This window comes from Aspergillus japonicus (genome assembly GCF_003184785.1).
Source record: "Aspergillus japonicus CBS 114.51 unplaced genomic scaffold BO86scaffold_42, whole genome shotgun sequence".
In the NCBI taxonomy this organism is placed as follows: Eukaryota; Fungi; Ascomycota; class Eurotiomycetes; order Eurotiales; family Aspergillaceae; genus Aspergillus; species Aspergillus japonicus.
In genome coordinates, this window is record NW_020291679.1 from 16,650 (window position 1) to 38,952 (window position 22,303).

At 54.8% G+C, this 22,303-nt stretch overlaps 9 protein-coding genes across 9 annotated transcripts; 4 read left to right on the top strand and 5 right to left on the bottom strand.

Annotated features, from left to right (window-relative positions):
• Positions 1–598: 598 nt before the first annotated feature.
• On the bottom strand, positions 599–3,277 carry BO86DRAFT_317722 (uncharacterized protein; the record flags this gene model as incomplete). Its single annotated transcript, XM_025668181.1, has 5 exons — positions 599–691; positions 826–915; positions 981–1,267; positions 1,334–2,618; positions 2,681–3,277. The coding sequence occupies 5 exons, from the start codon at positions 3,275–3,277 to the stop codon at positions 599–601; spliced, it is 2,352 nt and encodes a 783-aa protein (XP_025525595.1).
• A 166-nt stretch (positions 3,278–3,443) lies between these two features.
• BO86DRAFT_411371 (putative C6 transcription factor) lies at positions 3,444–5,847 on the bottom strand (the record flags this gene model as incomplete). The annotated part of the gene is made up of 3 exons (XM_025674578.1): positions 3,444–5,402; positions 5,460–5,774; positions 5,828–5,847. The coding sequence occupies 3 exons, from the start codon at positions 5,845–5,847 to the stop codon at positions 3,716–3,718; spliced, it is 2,022 nt and encodes a 673-aa protein (XP_025525596.1). The 3' UTR covers positions 3,444–3,715.
• Positions 5,848–6,080: 233 nt separating this feature from the next.
• On the top strand, positions 6,081–7,778 carry BO86DRAFT_342749 (NAD(P)-binding protein). The gene is made up of 5 exons (XM_025669122.1): positions 6,081–6,931; positions 6,997–7,108; positions 7,165–7,255; positions 7,316–7,400; positions 7,467–7,778. The coding sequence occupies exons 1-5, from the start codon at positions 6,462–6,464 to the stop codon at positions 7,702–7,704; spliced, it is 996 nt and encodes a 331-aa protein (XP_025525597.1). The 5' UTR covers positions 6,081–6,461; the 3' UTR covers positions 7,705–7,778.
• A 505-nt stretch (positions 7,779–8,283) lies between these two features.
• Positions 8,284–8,967, top strand: BO86DRAFT_411373 (HHE domain protein; the record flags this gene model as incomplete). The annotated part of the gene is made up of 2 exons (XM_025674579.1): positions 8,284–8,514; positions 8,586–8,967. 2 exons carry the CDS (start codon positions 8,284–8,286, stop codon positions 8,922–8,924), a joined length of 570 nt encoding a protein of 189 aa, XP_025525598.1. The 3' UTR covers positions 8,925–8,967.
• An 890-nt stretch (positions 8,968–9,857) lies between these two features.
• On the top strand, positions 9,858–11,584 carry BO86DRAFT_435427 (MFS transporter; the record flags this gene model as incomplete). The annotated part of the gene is made up of 4 exons (XM_025675958.1): positions 9,858–10,114; positions 10,177–10,633; positions 10,696–11,265; positions 11,330–11,584. The coding sequence occupies exons 1-4, from the start codon at positions 9,921–9,923 to the stop codon at positions 11,582–11,584; spliced, it is 1,476 nt and encodes a 491-aa protein (XP_025525599.1). The 5' UTR covers positions 9,858–9,920.
• Positions 11,585–15,464: 3,880 nt separating this feature from the next.
• Positions 15,465–16,324, bottom strand: BO86DRAFT_420561 (glutathione S-transferase family protein; the record flags this gene model as incomplete). Its single annotated transcript, XM_025675214.1, has 4 exons — positions 15,465–15,767; positions 15,801–15,854; positions 15,998–16,088; positions 16,119–16,324. 4 exons carry the CDS (start codon positions 16,322–16,324, stop codon positions 15,465–15,467), a joined length of 654 nt encoding a protein of 217 aa, XP_025525600.1.
• Positions 16,325–16,659: 335 nt separating this feature from the next.
• Positions 16,660–17,643, bottom strand: BO86DRAFT_381023 (uncharacterized protein; the record flags this gene model as incomplete). The annotated part of the gene is made up of 4 exons (XM_025670749.1): positions 16,660–16,685; positions 16,794–16,830; positions 17,034–17,563; positions 17,604–17,643. The coding sequence occupies 4 exons, from the start codon at positions 17,641–17,643 to the stop codon at positions 16,660–16,662; spliced, it is 633 nt and encodes a 210-aa protein (XP_025525601.1).
• A 1,234-nt stretch (positions 17,644–18,877) lies between these two features.
• On the top strand, positions 18,878–19,651 carry BO86DRAFT_411374 (uncharacterized protein; the record flags this gene model as incomplete). The annotated part of the gene is made up of 2 exons (XM_025674580.1): positions 18,878–19,247; positions 19,316–19,651. Exons 1-2 carry the CDS (start codon positions 18,903–18,905, stop codon positions 19,649–19,651), a joined length of 681 nt encoding a protein of 226 aa, XP_025525602.1. The 5' UTR covers positions 18,878–18,902.
• A 437-nt stretch (positions 19,652–20,088) lies between these two features.
• BO86DRAFT_420563 (sugar porter family MFS transporter) lies at positions 20,089–22,133 on the bottom strand (the record flags this gene model as incomplete). The annotated part of the gene is made up of 3 exons (XM_025675215.1): positions 20,089–20,127; positions 20,507–21,823; positions 21,888–22,133. 3 exons carry the CDS (start codon positions 22,131–22,133, stop codon positions 20,089–20,091), a joined length of 1,602 nt encoding a protein of 533 aa, XP_025525603.1.
• Between the last annotated feature and the right edge of the window lie 170 nt (positions 22,134–22,303).

Sequence of the window (22,303 nt, forward strand, 5' to 3'; positions counted from 1 at the left end):
TGGGTGCCAGGTGGTCTAGGTGATAACCCCCAGGGTCCATCCAGCTAGTTTTTACCACCTAGTCTACCACTCTGGCCGACGTAGTCCGAGTCGCGATAGCTCTGCGCGGTGCCATTGCATTATGCAATCGAAATTGCCCCTCCTCTCCCCTCCTTCATCCTTCAAATCTGTTCACTCGACTATCAGGTAAATCGATTGCAATCCTGCATGCATATAGATCCCCCAATCTGCCCCTCCCTCAAACCTTCCCAATCCACCGAGAACAAGAAAGCAAACACCGAAGAAAACTTCCTGCCGAAAAGGCAAGAATCCCGAGCTCCCGGGTTTGCTTTTCATTGTTTGCTTTTTATTTTTTATTTTTTTTCCCTTTCTTTTTGTGCTCGCCCTCGCCTGCCGGCTTGGCTGGCTGGTTCGGATGTTGGCAATTGATAAGCCACGGCCACTAGACCCGAACCGGAGATCCCGGATCTCGGAGATCAGCCGGCCACCCATGGATTGTGGGATTCTGGTTGATGGTATCTGTCACCGGCACACACAGAACAATATTTTCATTCGCTGGGTCTTATCGGCAAACAATGAAAATGAAGACGGGCTCGGTTTATTCCATCGCCCATAGGTTGTCGAACGTCCATGCGGCGGGATTGCCGAAGAAGAATTCGTCGAGGGAGAGGTCCTCTTGGCTGAAGGTTGGCTGTTTTTGTTTGTATTGGTGGTGGTTAGTTGAGGTGCTTGAGGTGCTCTTCGGTGTTCTTCAGGTCCTCACAGTGAGGGCTTGGGCGAAGGGTGTGTGAACTTACTTGGGATAAGTCCGGGTCGAGAAGAGACGCTCCCGCTCCGGTTAAGTCTGCGGGTAGATGGAGTTGGGTCGCGGTGGTGGTGGTGTCGGGCGGGTTCATCTGTACAACTGTTAACACCCTTAACATCCCACCCACCCAGCTGATTTGACTGCTGGGGTGAATGAAATGACGGCCATCACCCACCGGAACCAGCCGCATCGGAAACAGAAGCTCCTTCGCCTTGCGCAGATCCTCCTGGTGCGCCAGCACCCGATGGTACTGCCGCACCACCTCGTAGATCGCCTCCTCCTTCTGCACCGCCGGGTGCGCCGCGTTGGGAATCCGCGACCGCAGGAACGCCGCCGCCGCCGCGATGTACCAGTAGTGCGTGTATCCGGTGCCCAGGCGCGTGGTCTTCTCCTCGAGAAGGTGCAGGACCGCCTCGATGTAGTGGATCAGCGTGGTGCTGTTCGATTGGAGCAGGAGGTTATCTTTTCCCCCAAGCTTTATCAGTATGTCTGCCTTGACACTAAGGTGGAGGGTGGGTGTTGACGTACCGTGCACGCTGGCAGCGATGTACATGTTATGGCAGATCACCAGCGCGCTCTTGAAGTAGTCGTGGCGCAGCAGCAGTAGGATTTGGTTCCCCGCCTCCGTGAGCTGGCGGTGCTGGTCGATGAGCCGGAACGCAGCGTTGAAGCATACCATCCGCGAGAGCGAGTAGCGCGGGTTGGCGTCCGCCTGCCGCGCGAACGGCGCATGCAGCAGGATCAGGAAGTGTCGGAGCTGGATGTCCAGCAGCGCGCGGGCTAGGGTTGGGGTACGCCCTCGTGCTGACATCCCCGCGGTGCCGGCGTCGTCGTCGGGCCACGGGGGCAGTCTGTGCAGCGCGGCCGTGATCCGCTCCTCGCTGCGGAGCACCTCCTCGTACACGGACTGCGCGTGGATATCGTTGACGAGGGAGTTCAGGGCGGTGCGCAGCGGGAAACTCGACGCTGAGACCCGCAAGAACGAGCACGCCGTGTACACCTCCGCCGGCTGGGAGGGCGGGAGCGCGGCGGCGTCGACCGCCAGCGCCTCGTCGTCGATGTTCAGCGGCGGCGCGGTGTCCGCGGTCAGCGCCGCGCCCGCGGACGGCATGCCGCGGTCGGTCGAGATCTGCAGCTCCAGCTCGAGGATGGTCGCCCACAGCCGCCGGCGCATCTCCAGGTCAAAGACCGACACCCGGTCGCCCAGGATGGTCGGGTCGCGGTGAAAGCCGGCCGACATGGCCTCGCGCACCAGCGTGCCCGCCGCCGTCCACGTGCGCTTCTTCTTCACCACGTTCACCATCTTCGCCACCAGCAGGAGGCACCGGATCTGCCAGATCGCCAGATAGATGTGCTTCTGGCTCTGCCGCGGCAGCCACGCCTCCGCCGCCTCGATCCACAGCGTCGCGCGCTCGCGCGCCAGCGCGCTGTCGCCGATGTATTTGGGCTGTTGCTGCTGCTGGGCCGGCGGCGCCGCGAGGCAGCCCACGCACGCGAGCACCAGCATCAGCGTGACGACAAACGCCGGCCGCGCGGCGCGGCTGTCCTCGCGGAACGCCTCGTACTCCCGCATGAAGCTGGGGTAGTGTAGGATGCGGTAGAGGGTCTCGAAGGTGTCGAAGTAGAGCTGCACGTGGGCGTCCATGGTTTCCGGGTCCGGGAGTAGCCCGACGAGCTCCCATTCATGCTGCGGCAGCAGGTCCGTCCGCATGCCCTTCCACTTCACCTGCAGCGCCTTCAACTCCCGCTGCAGGCTGGGCAGGGAGGTGCGCTGCATGATGGTCTCCTTCATGAAGGATCGCAGCTCGGGAAACTATCCCCCACGAACATCAGCGAGGCGCCCTGCACAGTGACGAGGAAGAGAGTAACACTCACGTGAGAAATCAAACTGATCGGATTCGTACTCCCGTAGTAATGGGTCTTGAAATTCTCGCCCCGCAGAATCGTCGTCTGCACCCGCAGCCGCTCCCCGCCGGACCCCGGGGGCCCGATCCCATCATCATGGCCATCGGGGTTGTCGGCCGCGTTACTGCGGATCGACGGGCGCTCCTCATTGATCCCCGTCGCCGACGACGACGCCCCGAGTAGCTGCCAGCTGCCTGCGTTCTGCGGCGCTGCCAGCGATACCACCCTCGTTTCGGGGGCCGGTTGATCCGCTGTGCTGTGCTCCAGCCCTCCTCGGCCAAAATGGTCCTGCGGCGCCGGCGCTGGCGGGGGACTGTGCAGCGTGTACGCACTATTGTGTAGCAATGCGGACCGTTCCTCCCCCGGCAAGAAGGGAAATTCATTGTAGGAGCATGACTCGGCGATGCCGCCTTTCCGACACCGCCCGCAGGCCGGCAGCTCGCGGTCGCATTTGAGCTTGCGACGCCGGCAGTCGTAGCACGAGAGCGCCTTGCGTCTGCGTTTGGGCTTGTCCGAGCTCGGTGGCCGAGGGGATTTGGAGATCCGCGATGGGGGGTGGGATTGCATTTCCTGTTCATCGGGGGTAAGTTCGGGAGAATAAGAGAAGGAGCATGGCAGATTGCGTCGTAGCTCCGAGGCGGGCGTGCGGGGCTTATGAGGTCTCGGACGTTGCATTGCCTCGGGGTTTAGGGGGTTGGCTCGCTCGGAGTTGTCAGAGTGAGATACTTCAGTGGGGCCTTTGATTGGCGGAATCCTTTATCTGATTGATTGATATCGGGTGGGGGGCCGGAAGGCCAGGTTCCGATTGGGTCGCTGTCGGAGTCTTGGAAGGCTCAGCTCTTTCTAGTTCTTGCACAGCAGTCGCCTAGGCACCTATCTTTGAGATCGATGAAAGAGTCTTTCCGATAATGGGTCGGGGCTTGAAACGACGCTGAAGCACGTTCATACGAGAGTCTACATCAACGAGGATGGAAACAAGTCACACTTGAGCCTCGCAACATCCCGCTAGAAACTCATATTCAGGAAAAAGTCCAGGTCGATCGCGTCCGGCTGCGCAAAAGGATAGAACGAGACATCGTCCGGCGCAGTTGGGATGGTCGTGTCGTCCCCGACGCCGTGACCACCCTCGCCCAGCGAGCGCTCGAGGTGGTCGATGCCGTTGCGCTTCTTGTTTGCGGACGCGCGCACGAGCTGTCGGACGGTCGCCAGCGCCTCCGTAGCTAAATGCGTGTTGAGCCGGTCGGCAATACTCTGCAGAGTCTCCATCGCCCGCGGGATCACAGCCAGACTGTCCAGCGTGTCCAGCGCCAGCAGGACACAGACAAACTGGAACACAGTGCCCAAAACATTCCACCAGGGCTGGTCCATAAAGACCAGTCTTTGCGCCGGGGCGAGCGCGGCCGTCCCCGCGCTGATGATCTCCTCAATCCGCTGTGGGTGGAAGTGGAAGTTGATCAGGCGCAGCCGACGGTATAGGCAGAAAACGAGATCGGCTTTTACCAGCACCAGGAAGTCATGATCGACTTCGATACGGATGACCTTCCGCAGCGCGGATACTTGATCTTCGGCGCCTGCGCCGACTTCCCGGCCCGGAGTGCTCACAGGTATAGCTTGAACCAAGGAACAGAGCTGGGAAGAAAGGTCGGTTTTGAAGGTGGCAGAGAAGTCCTCTTGCCGTGCATGCAGCGTGGGGTTCATTACGGACCGCCCATAGTCCCAGGCGATCAGCGTTTGCAGACATTCGGCCACCTGCGCAGTGCGTCTGGGTTTGTACGGCTGTCGTGATGCCGTGTCGGGCGGGGCCCTGCCGGGAGCCAGCATGAAGCCGTCAGGCCCGTGCTGGAGTCCCGTAGCCTCGACGAGATGCATCATGGTGCAGCTACAGAGCCAGGAGACATGTGGTCTACTCGTGGTGCGCATGTACAACGTGCGCAGGAAGTATGCGGCCACGTGCTCGATGGTCGGGTATCGGCCGGCGACGTAGTCCTCGAGGATGCTTTTCGCGTGCTGCACGGCCCACAACTCCTTCTCTTGGGTCAATGCTGCTTCGGCGCCGTGAAACAGCGACCCCAGTGCCATGACCCCGCAGATCACCGCCTCAAAGCTCAACCCCTGAGGCTTCCCGTGCCAATGGTCCCCGGCCCGCTGAAGCAGACTCTCGTGGTCCAGGAAGTTGAACAATGGATGAATGGCGGCCACGTAGACATTTATCAGGCGCTTGGCGACTTCCCAGTCGATGACCTCGGCAGTCTGAAATCGGACGCTGGTTTCCGGTTCCCGTCGGAGTCCCGGGTTGTAGGCGAATGAATGTAGGCGTGGGGGATTGGAAGCCTGCACGTCCAGCCCCACGAAGAGAGGAAACGCGACCGAGGACTGTCGCCCCACAAACCGCTGCTTCCAGGGCTCTAAAATCCCCTGAGGAGCTGACGGGCTGTCGGTGCGAACCGCGCTCGTTCCGTGCGCAACCACGTGACCACCGTCTGGTACAGTTCGCCGCGCAGACCCCGGACGCGCGCTCGAAATATACTCGCAATCGACGTTGGAGCTCGCACACATGCTGCATGGAACATTGCCATTGCACTTGACTCTCCGCGACCGACATTGCGTGCAGGCCTGGCGCGATCGCTGCCGCTTTCGCTCCAAGCCGTCACCCTCCTCATCACTCGATGACTGCGAGTTGCGTCGTCCATGTCTACTCCACGTCAACATTCAGCCACAGTCCCACTGTTTGGGTAATACATAGCCTCACTTTCGACTCCCCCCATCGGCCGCGACATAGTCCGGCTTCAGCTTGGACGACCGGGACTGCTTCCAATTGTCGTGGGTGGACGGGGGACACGTGTGGGGGTTGTAGACCGTCACGCGAGGCTGTCCTTTCTTGGTCCCAATTCGTACCTCATATTTACAGAGAGGATCCCGACACTTGGCGATGTGGCGGGCGGGGTCTGACTTGGCGACGAGGTAGGATTCATGGCGATCGGCTGTATGGCGGAGGAGGGTGTGACGCGCCTGGGAGATGGTGTCGAATGTCATACCGATGCAGAAGGGGGTGATGTTCCCGGGGCTAATAAATGTTAGTAAGGACTTTACACCTGCAGATGTATGCGAAGGGCATACGATTGGCTGGATGGATCCATTCTCTGTGGCGTGGCTAGGGAACTATGGGGGGGATGGCGTTGAATGGGCAGGGCAGAAGGACAACCCTGAGATCATGCCCGATGCCATCAAATGCCACCACAAAAGCTGGGCATCCGAACAGAAGGCGGAGAGGGGCACGTGACAATAACGCACACGTGACATGGCATGACGCATTGAGGATGTCGCGCTGCGAGGGACCATGGGACGGTGTATTACTTGGATAATTATTCTTTCTCTACCCGATATTGCTGAGGTAGGTCGAAGGACGCTGTAGCTTGACCGGCAAGTAAAAGACTCGCTAGCGCCTACTCCCTGCAACTACCTCATAAGAACGTTTTACATATTCTACAGCGGTACACCCAAATGGATCTACAAATCGAAACGCCGTGCATAATTCAGATGACCGACCCGCACACGATCTCAATACGAGTAACCATGGCCTGGGCCTGAATAGCCCATGATTTCAGAATGACGCGAGGAACGAAGTCCTTCATACCCGGGGTATACAAAATCCGTCTCAAGGGCTACTGCGTTGGACCCTGAAATTATTGCTGTATCTACTCACCAGAACCACAATCTATCAACCTCAATTCTCATCACCAAAACTCCAACCATGTCCCGCAAACTATGCATCACCGCCGTAGACGGCCACACCGGCTCCCTGATCGCCGAGCTGATCCTGACGGACCCCAAATTCACCAAAGCCATCAGCTCCGTGATCGGCCTGACGCTGCACCCGGACGCCAGCGCCTGCAAGGAGCTGAGCAAACTGGGGGCGAATATCGTGCCCCACAAGCCGGGCCGCCTGCGCGAAATGGTCCAATCGCTCAAGGACACCGGGGCGGAAGCGATATGTGTGATCCCGCCCGCGCACCCGGACAAGCTCGACATCACCACCGAGCTCATTGAGGCGACCAAGCAGGCCGGGGTCGCGAATGTGTGCATGATCAGCTCCGCCGGCTGCGATCTCGCCGAGCGGGACCGACAGCCCCGGTTGCGGGAGTTTATCGATCTCGAAGTGCGGCTGCTCGCGTGCAAGGGCGATCCCTCCACTTCCACCGGTCACTCGCCGGTTGTTATACGGTAGGGCTGGGGAAATGAATGCATGGATTTTGAAAGATGTGTGTAATAACTTTGGGAACCTGCAGACCCGGATTCTACGCGGAAAACCTGCTGTTGTACTCCCGCCAGGCACAAGAGGAAGGGCTCCTGCCGCTGCCTATTGGCAAGAACCATAAGTTTGCACCCATATCGCTGGGGGTATCTTTCGCTCCTTCTGCGGGCTGTGACCGGACGAGTAAATTGACCGCTGCTAGGATGTCGCCCAAGTTGCAGCGCATGTCCTCTGTGGGAAGGGGAAGCACGGATTCAGTGACAAGCACCGGGGTCAATTGATGGTGCTGACGGGTATGTACGAAGGCACCCCATCAACTTCCGTGCGCCAATTTGTTGCTAAATACGACGTAGGCCCAATGCTCGCCACAGGCGACGAACTGGCGTCTGCAGCCAGCCAGGCTTTAGGAGAAGAGCTGAAGTTCGAGGATATCTCCGAGTGGGTTCATTCCCTCCTATCGTTGGCAAACTAGGGCATCCGAGACTAAACAGCGCATTCCTGCAGAAACGAAGCCAAGCGAGTCTTGCAAGCGCAGTCGGACAGCGACCAGTCCGAGGTGCAGTATCTGTTAGAATACTACTCGTTGGTGCGCGAGGGCAAGACCAACTACATTTCCACCACCGCGTTCCATGACGTCACCGGGGGTCACCCCCAAGAACCCCCGGACTTCTTCAAGGTCTATGCCCAGGAGTTCCATCCTAAGCGCGCCAACAAAAGACGCAAGTTGAGTGGGGGCCAGTGAGCGTGGTTACAGTGGCTTGCGGTGATGTAGTGAGTGGCTCATTGTAGATGTTTTCGATCGCTGGTGGTAGCGGTGGCGGTGGTGGATGAATCCAGCTCGTGTTGATGCCAAGGATCAGAAGCCAGCCATCGTGTTACCCCACAAAATTCCTGTATCTGCGGGGACGATATGTGAATACTGCTTGTTTGCCACTTGAATTGAAATACATTGGCGGTGATTCGTGGGTCGGCTGAGTGGTTAAACCTCGACCGCGTTACTCTTTCTTTTGGCGGGGTTAGGGCATCCTCAGCTTGAGTGGTCGGGAATATGCTTCCGGGACTCTCAACCAGGAAATGGACAATGGCCAGTCCATCACCCCAGCAAGCCGTAGACGCAATATGCAACGTGCGAGATGTTCTAGGATGCAGTAGAGGTGTCAAGCGCTAATTATGACGTGACCTTGAAGTGATCTTAGGGGGTTAATGTCCAGCAGCCAGTGGTATTTTGGTAGTTTTTAAACATCGCTATCTGTTCTGCTGAGGGTGACTTGCCATCGATCGTAGCCATACGTCTCCACCTCTTGCACGAACACCATACACAATGACTCTCATCAGCGACGCAATCAAAAACGACCACCGCGACCTCGAAGAGGCCTACAACAACATTCTGACCGCCGCAGGCGACGACGAGAAGCGCCGGTGGCAGAACCAGTTCACCTGGGAGCTGGCTCGCCACTCCATCGGGGAGGAACTGGTGCTGTACCCAGCGATGGAGGAGCACCTCACCGATGGGAAGGCGATGGCCGACAAGGACCGGGCGGAACACAAGACGGTAAGCTCAGCGGACCTGCCCCTTCTACCAGACAGTCTTGACAGTGGGACGAGACTAAGACGTGGATCCAGGTGAAAGACCATCTGGAAAAATTCCAGAACCTAAAGCCCGACGACGCAGAATTTATCCCGACCATCCAAGGACTCTGGGGCTCCCTTTCGCAACACATCAAGGAGGAAGAGGAGCAGGACCTGGTCAAGCTTGAAGCGAAACTAGATAACGAGGTCTCCAAGGCCATGGTCTCCTCGTTTAAGCGGACGAAGATGTTCGTCCCGACTCGCAGTCATCCGTCGGCGCCTGATAAACCGCCCTTCGAAACGGTGGCAGGATTACTGGCTGCGCCCATCGATCATATCAGGGACCTGTTCAGAAAGTTCCCGGACCAGGCTGCCAGTGACATTCCGCCATGAATGTTGTGGGAGAATTTGTTTGGTGAATTTGTGTTGATATATGTTTCAACGACTTCCTAATCGATGGGCTTGGGGAGATTGCCATGGGTGTACCAAGTACTGCGATGTTATGAATAGGTAGCATTGACGTGTTTAATGGGGACTGTGAAGCATAGTAGCAAAATAAGAATGAGCCTTCTAGAAACTACCGCCACATATAGTACTCAGACCTTTATGAAGCGTCACTCAAACTCGACAAGCTAACTTCCTTTGGGCATTAATCCTGTCACAATCAACCCATGACCCAGTGGCTCTAGAACATCATAAGGCTCAGGAAATTGTCAGGTCCTGCGCGATTCAGGGACATGATCCTACTCCGATGCACTCATGAGTCAATTGACCCGGGGTTGGCGGGGTAAAAGTGCCAAGTTGGGAGCGTGTCCGGCTTAGAATTACTGTAAGCGGTTAAGAGCCGGAATGACCCAAAGCGGGACCGGAACTCCGACGACCGATTGCCGACGCAATTTTTCCGCTTATGCTCTCCCCTAGAGTTATGAATTCGAAGATTTGTCAGACTCTCAATCGAACTTGCGTGTCAAGACGGTGTTATTCACATATTTGGGTAGGTGAGAGACAGCATTATTCATCATCAGACACACTCGATGATCTATCGAGGAATATTTCCTGCTAGCCCGTGGTGAACGGAGCATATGATGATGGGTTGCTACCCAGGTCCGCGGACCGGACAAGTTATGCCTATGCGCTGGGACGCCATGTGTCTCGCCGGTAACTCCTATCTCCACACTCCGGGCCCACCAGGCAAGCTCCAGCTTTTCTTTTTTGCTGCCCTGGAAGATGCGCCAGGGTGACATATATAAGCTAGAGGTCCACCTGGGTTCAAGATGGTGGACCAAGAGCTTGTGTCGATTCAAGATCCTTTGGTGATACATTAGAGCTTTATCTACGCCGCAACGATCCGTCAACGAATACACAACAGCACACGCATAACGCAGCACAATGGGTGCGGTACAAGAGGAAAGCACGCCGCAAAGAGATGTCGAAGCAGCCGCTGGACAGCCGCAGAAAGAGAAAGTTGTTGATCCATACATCGTGGATTGGGAGGGACCCGACGACCCCCAGTGTCCCATGACCTGGCCTTTGAGCAAGAAAGTGCGTCAGCTGGCCGGAATGGGGGTTAATAGTCTTCTCACGTACGTGAAAATGTGCCTCAGAGAGCGGAAAACGGAACCTCTGGCTAACATGCACGATCCAGACCTCTATCGTCGTCAATGTTCACCCCAGGCGAGGCAGACGTACTGGCCGAGTTCCACACTACAAACTCCACCCTAGGCTCCTTCGTCGTATCCATCTTCCTTCTGGGCTACGTGGTCGGCCCCCTGGTGATTGCGCCGTTGTCGGAGATGTACGGCCGGTGTCGACTCTACCACATCTGCAACACCCTCTTCCTCATCTTCACCATCGCATGCGCGGTCGCCCAAACGTTACCGCAGCTGTTTGTCTTTCGCTTCTTCGCTGGCGTCGCCGGAAGCTGTCCGATGACGCTGGGTTCCGGCACCGTGGCGGACCTTATCCCGAAGGAAAAGCGTGCAGGCGTGATGGCCATCTGGGCCATGGGCCCCATTTTGGGCCCCGTCATCGGGCCCATCGCCGGGTCATTCGTCTGCGCGAACATCGGCTGGCGCTGGGTCTTCTGGATCATCGCCATCGCGGTACGCTTAGCCCCCATCCAACCATCACGGAAAAATCCGCAAGCTAATGGCCCATCCTCCAGACCGGAGTAATGCTCATCGCGACCGTCTTCTGCTACCGCGAAACCTACAGCGTCGTGCTCCTGGAGCGCAAAGCCGCGTGCCTCCGCCAGGAAACCGGCAACGAGAAGTACCGCTCCAAGTTCGACCGCGGTACGCCGCGCAAGGAGATCTTCCGGCTGGCGGCGGTGCGACCCGTCAAGCTGCTCTTCCTGTCGCCGACGGTGCTGCTGATGGCGCTGTTCGGCGCCGTCTCCTACGGGTACCTGTATCTCATGTTCACGACCATCACCGCCATCTTCGAGGAGGTCTACGGCTGGCGCCAGGAGATCTGCGGCCTGGCGTACCTGGGCTTTGGGCTCGGGGCCATCCTGGGCGTGCAGGTCACCGGCTACATGGCCAACCGCATCGCCGCGGCCCACACGGCCCAGGGCCGGTTCGTGCCCGAGTCGCGGCTGATCCCGTGCCTGTACGGCTCGTGGCTCCTGCCCATCGGGCTGTTCTGGTATGGCTGGTCCGCCGACAAGCAGGTGCACTGGATCATGCCGATCATCGGGACGGGGATCTTCGGCGCGGGGCTGATGTGTGTTTTCGTACGTGCCCCCCTTTTCCTCTCTCGCACGTGGTCTGTATATGCTAACTGCCTGGTAAATGCAGCTGTGCATCAACACTTACCTCGTCGATTCGTATCTCCTCTACGCTGCCTCCGTGACGGCCGCCAACGCGGTGTTGCGCTCGCTAATCGGGGCGCTGCTCCCGCTGGCCGGGCCGTCGATGTACGATGCCCTAGGGTTGGGATGGGGCAATTCTCTGCTGGCGTTTATCGCGCTGGTCTTTTGCATGTTCCCGGTGTTCTACAGCCGGTATGGGGCCCGGATCCGCACGTCGCCCAGGTTCCGGTTAAATCTGTAATGGGCGTGGGTGGCACTGTTGTCTTTCTCAGCGAAACAAAAAGATTTCTCTTCTCACTGTAATGTACTTAATGATAGAACTGGAGCTTGACTTTATCTCATCGATGTATCGTGGAGGTTACTCATGGTTTCAACAAGCATGTATGGCCGGACAGTGTGGTGAGTACTTAGGGCTCATCGTCTGCTTAGCTCGTCTCTAGCCAGTTGTTGAGCGTGAGCAACGGGAGAAGTTCGTCCAGTCTATACGAAATTCGTTGCTACTATATCCCCTGCTAACACCGGGTCGGGGCTACATGTAGATGACCTGGTAGGTGATAATGTTCCCGGCGTGGGGTGAGCAGTGTACTGTGGGCGAGCTGGACAGCTGTACTTTGACTTCGTGGTTATAGATGATTCATATGGCACTCGACCGGATACTGAGATAGTGGATGGTAGTTCACTTTGAGTAAACTACCGCAAGAGTAATGCATTCTACAGAATGGGTTCATGATTTGTGAGATAATGGAATTCGTTCTCCGGACAACGTAATTGATTATCATCAGCCTCTGTATTTCAGAACCCAGAGAAGACCAGGTTCCCAGTCCCGGCAAAACGAGCATCGGATTCAGCCATCTAACTTCATTAGCAAACGTAGACCGAGGAAAGAGAGGAAACAAATAAAGCAAAGCGACAAAGAAGAAGCACCTTCAATCTCAAAGTCTGCTATAGCATGACGAATTGTTCCTTGCTGTTCAGCCATTGCCCATGGTCCACTTGAAAAAAGTGTGGATTGCACCGAAAGCCAGTTCTACCGTCCGGTGAAGCATCGATCAATTCGGCTGTGCTGTGCCGGTCCCGCCGAAGTTGTCCCGTCGCCGCTTTCAAGAGATAAAATTATAAATGATTCAAATATCCCTTCCTCTGTGTCGTTTACAACGCAGAAAACACATCACAATTTTGGTTTCCTCTACTTCAGGCAGACAATGTACTTCTCCAAGAGCAGTCTGCTGATCGGCTTCGCCTTTTGGGCTCTCGGCTGGAGCACCGACGTTCCTGGCTATTCCATAAACACACCGTCTGTACGAGCCTCTCTACCGACGGTCTGATAGTTTGTAGAGCTGGAGCAAGAGCATCCTTTGCGTAGAAATTGGCAAGTGTACTGACTGTTCTGACTTGGATTATCACGAAGCTACGTGATCACCAAGAATACCATCGAGAGTGCCTCTGACGGTCCTGGCATCAACAACACGATTCACCAAGGAATCTTGCCCAAGCTCCCAGTTCACGTTGTTGCTCTGGAGCAGGTAATTGACGCCTTGAATCATTCGGGCCCAACAGTTGCCTATGCATTATTATGTCAGAAAAGCACGATCGTAGACGGATGTTGTGCAGAGCTGCTCGGAGAGCTAGGGTAGCAACACGGGCTCTGGAAGGCTCGGTTTATATCTCATATGGACAGCGACTGGCGAGTAGTGGGTTGCGTTCCTAGTTAATGTATTACATTTTGGACTGATGTAAAGTGGATGCCTCTGAATTTCCTTTTCTTTTGTTCTCTTTTTCTTTGCTCTCCTCCTTTTGGTGTAGATTTATTTGTTCCCAAGATGGGTTCTATGATTGATCGAATAAGGCGTCGCGGCAATTAGAACAACCTTTCAATTTTCAGCCTCGAGGAATCCATATTATCACGTTGAATATCTGGGGATGCAAAGATGCATATACGTGACAGGAAAATTCCGAGAAACAACTCAACCGCCCCAATTGACTACTGCGAACACAGAGCAATATCATCCTGGGGAAGAATAGCAAATCAACAATCTTACGCATCTCCAAATCATTCAAATTCCAGGAAATCTAGAATGGCATTCATCTCGGCCGACCCACCACCGTGTATGATCGGGAACGAGAACTTGCCCTCCGTCAAATCCTCGCAGAACCCTTTGTTCGAGGTGAATGCTTCACCCTTCAAGTTCTGGTAGTCGTCGCATATTTGGAATATGGTGCCAACTAGGTTGATCAGTGAGACGTAGTCCCTGATTCAGCAGGAGCGGGAAGAGTAGGATTGTCACCACCGGTTCGTGGTTTGGGGGAAGGTCAGCTCAAGTCATTCTTACCCTGACTTTCTGCTCTCGAGCTGCATCAGTCTGATCGCCAGCCTGAACAGTCCACCAGTCTTGTTGGACACCATGTTCAAATACTCCTCTTCCGTAGGACAAGCCAGTGAGTCCCGCCAGTAGAGGTCCATGCCTTGCCCGCGGTGCAGATTGAGCATTTCCTCCGTAAAGATGGGAAGAGCGGCCGGGTTGGCCAGGCCCTCCAGGTGCTTCTACGCCAGAAAGTAGGCGTGATTCGCGGAGTTGATCGTCTGCGCGACCCCGAAGATGCTGTGCGCCACGGGGAGACCTTGCCGCAACGTCGACCGGTCTTGGATGTCATCGATTCTATCGGATGTCAGTCAAGCTCGCGGAATGCAGGCCCATAGTGGATGTCTACTGACAAGAGGGGAGCCGTATGCAACAGCTCAATGACCCGACCGATCACGTTAAGCTTGTCTTGTGGGACCCCCCAGGAGTCGATTGAACCCCGGGAAGAGCTTCCGAGGGAAGCTCTTCCCGTGCGAAGAGAGCAGGTATTCCATGGGACCGGAGATAATCTGTAGCCGAAGCAACTGTGAGCATGATGGTCTCCCTTTCTGTGAGAACATATCTGCGAGCCTCCTCCTGGTTGGGAACGTGGCTAGTTGATACTTCGTGGCCATGGATCTCAAGTCTACCGCTCTGCATCTCGAGACTCCCGAGACGAGGTTGTGACACCTCGATACGTGTGTCTGACTTCTCATTAAAGAGTCCAACTGCCAGTTCCTCGACGTGGGCAATGAATACTGTGTGGTGGGGCCAACGCAGTCCGGCATGGCTTCCAACTGCGAGACGTTCTACACCGCGATTGACGGTGATTCGTGCTGGTCGATTCAGCAAAAGTACGGTATCAGTGCGAAGGACTTCTTGACCTGGAACCCTGCAGTAGGAAGCGACTGCGGCGGGTTATGGGTTGGTGAGTCGTATTGTGTTGGCGTTTGACGCGTGTGTCATAGCCACAGACCTTGTTGAATGCAAGCATAGTCTGGGGTATTCAGCACACAAATAGTATACACTTAGTTCGCCGGACAGTCCTATTGATGTTAGAATTAACTCTGTGGCCAGGGACCACCTCATACGTTTATCCGAGATCATCTTGACGACTGGTACATCATCAGCTGCCAGGTGTCTCTCTACTGTTTCATCATGTACTGACTCACTATTCTTCCTCTGATTCTGCTTGCAAGTTTGGGCCTTTGCTATGCTGGCTAGAACCTCTTGATGATCTAGGAGTAGGCGTATATGTCTCTCTCAATTTCAAAATTCTTGAATATAGGCGTCGTGAGTAAATGGAGCAGTATGCCCCAATATTTTAGCAGTATCTAGAGAAAAAAGAAAGAAAAAAAAGAAAAAAACCTCCTGGCCTAGCTTGCCTGTAGTAGAAGTATACTTACTTATGAAACAATATATAATATCCATGATATCTAAATTTTGTCATAATATACTAATCGGTATCTCTACGTAAATATGACTCTAAGCATTATATAGTCCTGTAGGAGGAGCAGAGTTCAGTGAAGATATCTTGCTATAGATACCGTCTATATCTATTAATCCACAAAAGCAATCAAATTATTGCGGTCGTCAAAGAAAGGCCTAGTGCTTTGCGACTGTGCCTAGAACCTGAACATGTCGTCCTCGACTAGATCGATCTTAAGCATCCTTGACGCAAACCGTGAGAGAGTCAAATTTATGCGGCAGCTCACGGCTATCTTCTCATATATCCAGATAAACTTTTCAAAACTGCAATCTTTTCTCAGAAGACGCATATTGCTAATTCTCCTTTGCTGCATCCAATGTCTTCGCATCCTCCTTCATCCCATCCATCACCCACGGGCGATGGAACTCCTCAAACCCTCGGATCTTGATCCCAGTCTGATCACCTTCCAGCGCAATGGCTCCATGGGGCTCTGGCATATTCATTTCCCTAACGGCACTGGGCCGCTGCAAGATCCATTCATACCATTCCTGCACGGCAGGAAATTCGCTTAAGTCGACCCCAGCCCACGGAGTGGTGGCTGCAATGCTCCACAATGCAATAGCTACAATCGTGCACTTGTCCCCGACAATAAAACCCTACCGTTTCTGCGCAAGCTGCGTCTCTAGGACAGAATACAGTCGGCGGGATTCGTTATGGTATCGGTCCAGTGCATACGGAATCCGCTGAGGGACGTGTCATAGAAAATGCGTGGCGTGGCCCTGGAAAGGGCCAATGCCGCCAAACTGAAAGAAGGGCTGGGGTGGTGATGAAGACCAGTATAATGGTTCGAGCTGAGTCCTGATAATGATGTGAGAGGCAATCTTACCCCGCTGAAGAGCTTATAGTTCTCTCGGATACCGTACGGGTACCAAAGCCGGTACCCCGGATTGTACCGCTCCACAAGGTATTTGAGGACACTTCCTGACTCCCAGATATAAATCGCTTACCCATCACTGAAGGTATCTGTGATGGCGGGGATCTTGCTGTTTGGGTTAATCTTCAGATACCATAGTTCGTTGTGGGTGCGTGCGCTGAAGTCGTGCTTGTGCACATGGTAGGAAATACTAAGCTCCTCCAGTAAGATTAAGGCTGTGTTCCCATTGGGAGTTTGGGTGGTGTAGAATATGATGCTGGGGTTGACTGGCGAAGACATTCTAACCAGAAGATACAGAGCAGGGAGCATAATATAGAGTCGGAAGATGTGATGGATTATTGGGAACACAGTCAATAGCTGACCATATATACATTTCTGAATATAAGCTACTGTAGCTTGGTAATACAACTCAACAGGCCCTAGAACAACGTCGAAGATATAGTTGTTCCTAATCTGGCAACAAGCCCTATCCACATTTCAAAAATACCCGATTGGGAAATATCGCCTACGTCAATGGAAGGCGCTAGCCTCAAGACAGAGTAGTGCGTCTTCAACCTCATTCTTCTTCAGATTCAAAATAATCTTATTTGACTACTGTTTTCCTCTACTTGCAGCTATCGAAACAACAGCTCAAAGGTAGCTGTGGTCAAATACATAGCATTATGTGTCACGCTTTTGCTAGTGACTGCGAATCTTTGCCTGTTCCCAACATCGCACATCATGATCTGCTAATATTGTTTCATCATACCTTCCTTGTTCTTCTCTGCCTTTCTCCGTTTTACTGCCTAAGTGAGACAAGTGATATATCGTTCGGCGAAGAATGTGTAATTCTTGCCCACTCTATCCGAAACGGTCATGCACAGAGCAAAATAAATAACATGGTTGTTGGTGTTTTTCTGATATTTCCCTCTTGATTGGTGTTTGATTAAATGACCTACCTATTGAGTTTACCGACAAGGCTTCAAGCCTACACCTAACGCAAACGTACAGGCAAAGGCCCCCAGAGCCGAATATCCCCCAGCCACTTCAACACAGTCGAGCGGTCATCGGGCACGGGCTCAGCCCCGATCATGGTCGCAGGCAATCTCGGGGCCATGATGAGCAGGAGATTGTACAGGTCCGGTTCCTGGTCAATGTCACCGTCGTCGAAGGGGGACGGAAACTGGCTGGACCATCGGAGATCTTCCCTTTTGTCGCGCCACCAGGCGTCCAAGGGCAGAGTCAACTTCAGCCGATCCAGAATGTCAGTCAACTGTTCGTGCAGCGTTTCATGCTCTTGCTCCGCATCCTGTGGCCAGTCCTCGGTGCGGACGATGGCCCGGACCATCAGATGGCGGTCGGTCGGGACGCACGGCTCGAGACAGAACGCCTTGCGCCTGAGGCGGTCCTCGATCTGGCAGCGGAGGCCGATGAGCAGCTCCGGTATCGCGAGGTTGACTGGCGCGTCGTAGACCCAGAAGTCGAGATACCACCGGGGTGGATCGGGCGGTGCCTCTGAGGCGGAGGGCTGAGCCTCAGCTACAGATGACGAAGGCATTGGGTGATTCATTGTCTGTACAATTGTCTTCGGGGTTTGGGTCTGGCTTGGAAGCCTTCATGGTGGGTAAGGGGTTGAGTACTTATATCTAAAGGAAATTTATGCCGATGATTGACAGAGGGAGCATTTCATGAGCTGGGATACAAATTAAAGAAAAGCATTACGCATTGCGCCAGTCGGAAAGAGCAAAATCTACATTATCCGTTTAAATTCCTGTCTCCGATTGAGGCTATGGTTCCATGCCGACTTTCAGTGATACTCATCGAGCTCTGCGGGAGTAAAGCGCTTGGAGTATAACAGTCGTTGGGCGTTTTTGTTAGAGCAGACAATGGTTTCAAGGGGATCTCCGAACATGCTCTTTCATCCGCAGGTGATCCAGTAGTTGAAATGACAATAGTAAATCTTTCAGGAAAATACATTCCGTAATCTTTATGAATGGCAGTCTTTTAGGGTTATCAAGATCAAATGCCTTTGTCTCAAGCGACATCGTGCTTCAAGGTGACCATTGGCTCACGAGCGCGGGACATGTATGTATTTCTAAGCAGGAATTCACACTACTTGCTATCTGTGCACTAGCTCATCGCTTTGGACTGATCTTCCAAGACATAGTAGTCGACAACAAAAAACACTGGCTTTTTGCTAGAGATTGCATGCTACGCAACTATGCCATTAAGAGTATTGAAAGGAGGATGCAGTCGCCCGCTCACGCGCATCTTTCAATCGTCAAATCCATACGGTACCTTGTGAATGCGTTTATGATTAATCATTCCTGGCAAATAGAGCAGAACAGTGGCAAGATCCTATTCTTTACTGATGGATATTCAGTACGACCAGAAGCCCCTTCCGGGCTAAGTAACCATAACTGTTGATGTGTGAAACGTGATTTGGATCAATGACATATGGGCGCATGCACAGATGAGCACCTATCAGCTGGTGGCGGTTGATAATGGACAGACATACTATGGGTGTCAGACTGACGTGTGATGCCAAGTCCCCGTCCGCCCGCCCAAACAACCCAGCGATGTGCTGCATATTACACATGCATCTGCCCAACCGGAGCCCTGGGAGTCATACTCCGATCAACTGGGGAAACCGCATTCCATGCGCAGATGGACCAAGCTTAAGCTACGGCTTCTCTCCCGACCTATGAATCGTCCTATGCCTTTGCGCAATAGTGACATGTTTCTCGTATGCGGTACCGCATGGAATACGAGGCCCAGCTACTTACATTAAAAAGCCCGCTTAGTGCCCTAGCATGAGTTGCCAAAATCACATTTTCTTATCCAGTGAACAAAGTTGAACATACCCAACAAAGACAGAATGCTCTCATCTCGCTTCCTAAAGCAGTCCCTCCGCGGAGGTATCCCCAAAGCCACCTCCCGGGCCCCTCCCGCCGCCCTGCCCCGCCGCCAATTCGCCATAACCGCCGTCCAACGCACCCATATCTCCGAGGTCATCACCAGCGACCACCGCGACCTCGAAGACGCCTACAACCACATTAAGAGCGCCGCGAACGAAGAGGACCAGATCAAATGGCAGAACCAATTCACCTGGGCGCTGGCCCGGCACTCCCTGGGCGAGGAGCTGGTGGTGTACCCGTCCATGGAGAAGCACCTGAACAACGGCCCTGAGATGGCCGAGCACGATCGCATGGAGCATCAAGTTGTTCGTTCCCCTGAATGTCCGTTGTAATTACCCTGATCCCATACTCATGACGGCCATGCATGCAACAGGTCAAAGAACTCCTCTACAAATTCCAGGGACTCAAGCCCACGGACCCGGAATTCATGCCGGTGCTAGAGAACCTCTGGGGCAACCTCGCACAACACATCAAGGAGGAAGAAGGAAAAGATCTGCCGCAGCTGGAGAAGACCCTTGATGACGGGGAGTCCCGGCAGATGGCGGCCTCGTTCCATCGCACGAAGCAGTTTGTGCCGACGAGGAGTCACCCCAACGCCCCGAACAAGCCGCCGTTTGAGACCGTCGCGGGCTTGATGGCGGCGCCGATGGATAAGATCCGGGATATGTTTAGGTCGTTTCCGGAGACGAAGGATCAAGCGACCAAGTAAATTTTGAGGGGTGAGTTGGCTGGTTCGCGGGTGTGCGGGTGGCTAGGATGCTGTATTATTTTCGAGATTACTGTACTGTATATTGAACACAAGGTAAATGAATGACTTTACTTCTTGACATACTTAAGCAATGGAATTGGGTCCACTAAGCCTGTTGCTCATTGACATACGTCCATGCTCAGCTCTGTGGGTAGTGGTGGCCAAGACTCTGAATGTACTCAGGGAAGATGGTAGAGCTGAGTGAAGAATTTAGCCAAGTTGCGTTGATCTACGGCCGGGCTATGGGTTCTCAACACGGGCTATACAGGGATCCTTCCAACAAGTCCAATTGCTAACTTGACATTCAAACAATTGACATTATTTCCCTTGTGGGCGAATTTGCTTCTAGAAGGCCTGACAGCCTAAGGCAGAACATGCCAGTCCAGCGTTCGAGAAATCTACTCTCCCTGAGACGTGATAGGGGCATCACCAAGATGCTTTTGAATCATATATAATGTCAGTTATCTGGATATTCTGCGTAAGACGCAGATAACGAAATGCGCATCCCGGGACACCAACGCGTAGGAGATTTCCTACTGCCTGGCAGCATTTCGGATCGATCCGATCCTAGATCCAGCCCTAACGGGGCTCCGATCTAGACTGCCAAGTGGTTACATCCACACCCTGCGAGGGTGTCAACAGACCACATCAAGCGGCATAGCAGGTGAACGCGAAGCATAGCACCCAGCCCGCCCAAACAAGCCCCATCATCGCCCATCTCAGTACAGGGAACAGCAGTTAAACCCTGACAACCTCCTCATGACTATACCGGGCTCCCTTCTCTAACTCCCTAGCCTTACCCTCCCCCTGCCTGACCACCACCTCCCCTCTCCCCTCAGCCTCCAGAGCATCAACCCCTACAAACCCAGTCTGATACCACCTCACCCCCACAAACACCTCCCTACACCCCTCCATACTCCTCCCCTTACACTCCGGAAACGCAACCCAGACCCACCCGGTCGCGAGCGCCGTACACGCCGCAAAGAGCGCAAAGGGACCCCAACTGTGCATCTCCCGCACCATATTCGGAAAGCCCCGCGTGATGCCGAAATTCAGGAGATTCTGGTAGGTGAACGCGACGGCGACGACGGGGCCGCGCAGCCGCGTGGGGCAGATCTCCGACGCCGTCAGCGAGAAGACCGGCGCCCAACCGACACCGTACCCCACCGCAAACAGACAGATCGCGACGATGGCGAGCCAGGCGGCGGCGCTGGGGGAGCCGCGCGCGGAGATATCGGCGACGCCGAGGAAGATGCAGAGATACAGGAGGCAGGCCGTGCAGATGGTGGACCCGATGAGGAGCAGCGGGCGGCGGCCGTAGCGGTCTGTCAGCAGGAAGGCGTACAGGAAGATGGTCAGCAGTTTGATGAGGCCGTAGACGGCGGTGAAGAGGAGGCGTTGCTGCGACGACAGGCCGATGGATTTCAGGATCGTGGGCGCGTAGTAGGTGATGGAGTTGCCGCCGGACATGATGAAGAAGGTTTGGATGAGGAGGACGAAGGTGAGCAGGTGGGCCGTGGGGCGGTCGTGGAGGCTTTCGGTTATGAGGTGCTTGATTGCGGCGAGGCCGCCTTTGCTGTTGGACTCGGACTGGGGGAGGAGGTGGAGGTCGGTGAGCTCGGCGTGGAGGTAGGGGTCTGCTTCGGAGAGGCCGCCGCGGAGGCGGCGCAGGCTGTTGCGCGCGGCGGTGGTTTCCCCGCGCATGAAGAGGTAGCGTGGGCTTTCGGGAAAGAATGGATAGCCCAGGAACAGGGCGAGAGAGGGGATGAGTTGCAGCGTCAAGGTAGCGCGCCACTGCCAGCTGGAGTCTGGCGGGAGGACCTCCAGCGAGGCGTAGTTAATCCAGTAGCTGCCGGCTACGCCGGCCATGATGTTGATGTTATAGAAGGTGGTCATCATCCCCCGCAGCTCCTGGGGGGCCACTTCGGAGATGTACACCGGTCCGACGGTCATGCCTAGCCCTGATCCTAGGCCGGACAGGACACGGCCAGCCAGCAGCTGGGCAAAGGAGCCGAAGTTGGCTGCCATTAGGACGGCGCCGATAGTGTACAGAATCGCGGCGGAAAGGATGACGGGCTTTCGACCGTACCGCTCACCGAAGGGACCGGAGAAAATGACACCTGCAGTTTGACCCTATGCTGTAGATTAGCTGCGAGCTGCCCACAAAGCCCTCGGTAGGACTGCTGAGTGGGCTTACCAGGAGCATGGAAGACACGGCCCAGCCTGAGTCATTCGAAATCTGCGAATCTGTCGAGTTTGTCCAACCGAAATCCCGGACGAACGGAGCCAGGCTCATGGCCCCTGAGATGTTGGAGGTGTTGAAGCCATGAAGACCGCCGCAGTAAGAGGCCCAGATGACGGCAAGCCAGATGTAGGGCTTCCGGGCAGCCTTGGGGACCTTTTGAAAGGCGCTCTTGTCGAACCCGCCGCCTGCTGCACCCATGGTCAAGACAAAGTCACCGTCGGATAAGTAGAGATTCAGTGAAGTGGAGGAGAGTCTGGTTGATTTCATTCTGTGCTGGATGGGATACTTGCTGGAGTATTTATAATAGCAGAGCTGTCATGGTTCTCGGTCTAGATGACCTGATACCTTGCGCATTGACAGTTACCCCA

What these genes read in the sequence shown, in the direction of transcription:
- BO86DRAFT_342749 (XM_025669122.1), top strand. Translation starts at nt 6,462, where the DNA reads ATGTCCCGCAAACTATGCATCACCGCCGTAGACGGCCACACCGGCTCC. An exon ending in CACTCGCCGGTTGTTATACG is followed by an intron (nt 6,932 to 6,996) that starts GTAGGGCTGGGG and finishes GGGAACCTGCAG; the next exon opens with ACCCGGATTCTACGCGGAAA. An exon ending in TCAATTGATGGTGCTGACGG is followed by an intron (nt 7,256 to 7,315) that starts GTATGTACGAAG and finishes AATACGACGTAG; the next exon opens with GCCCAATGCTCGCCACAGGC.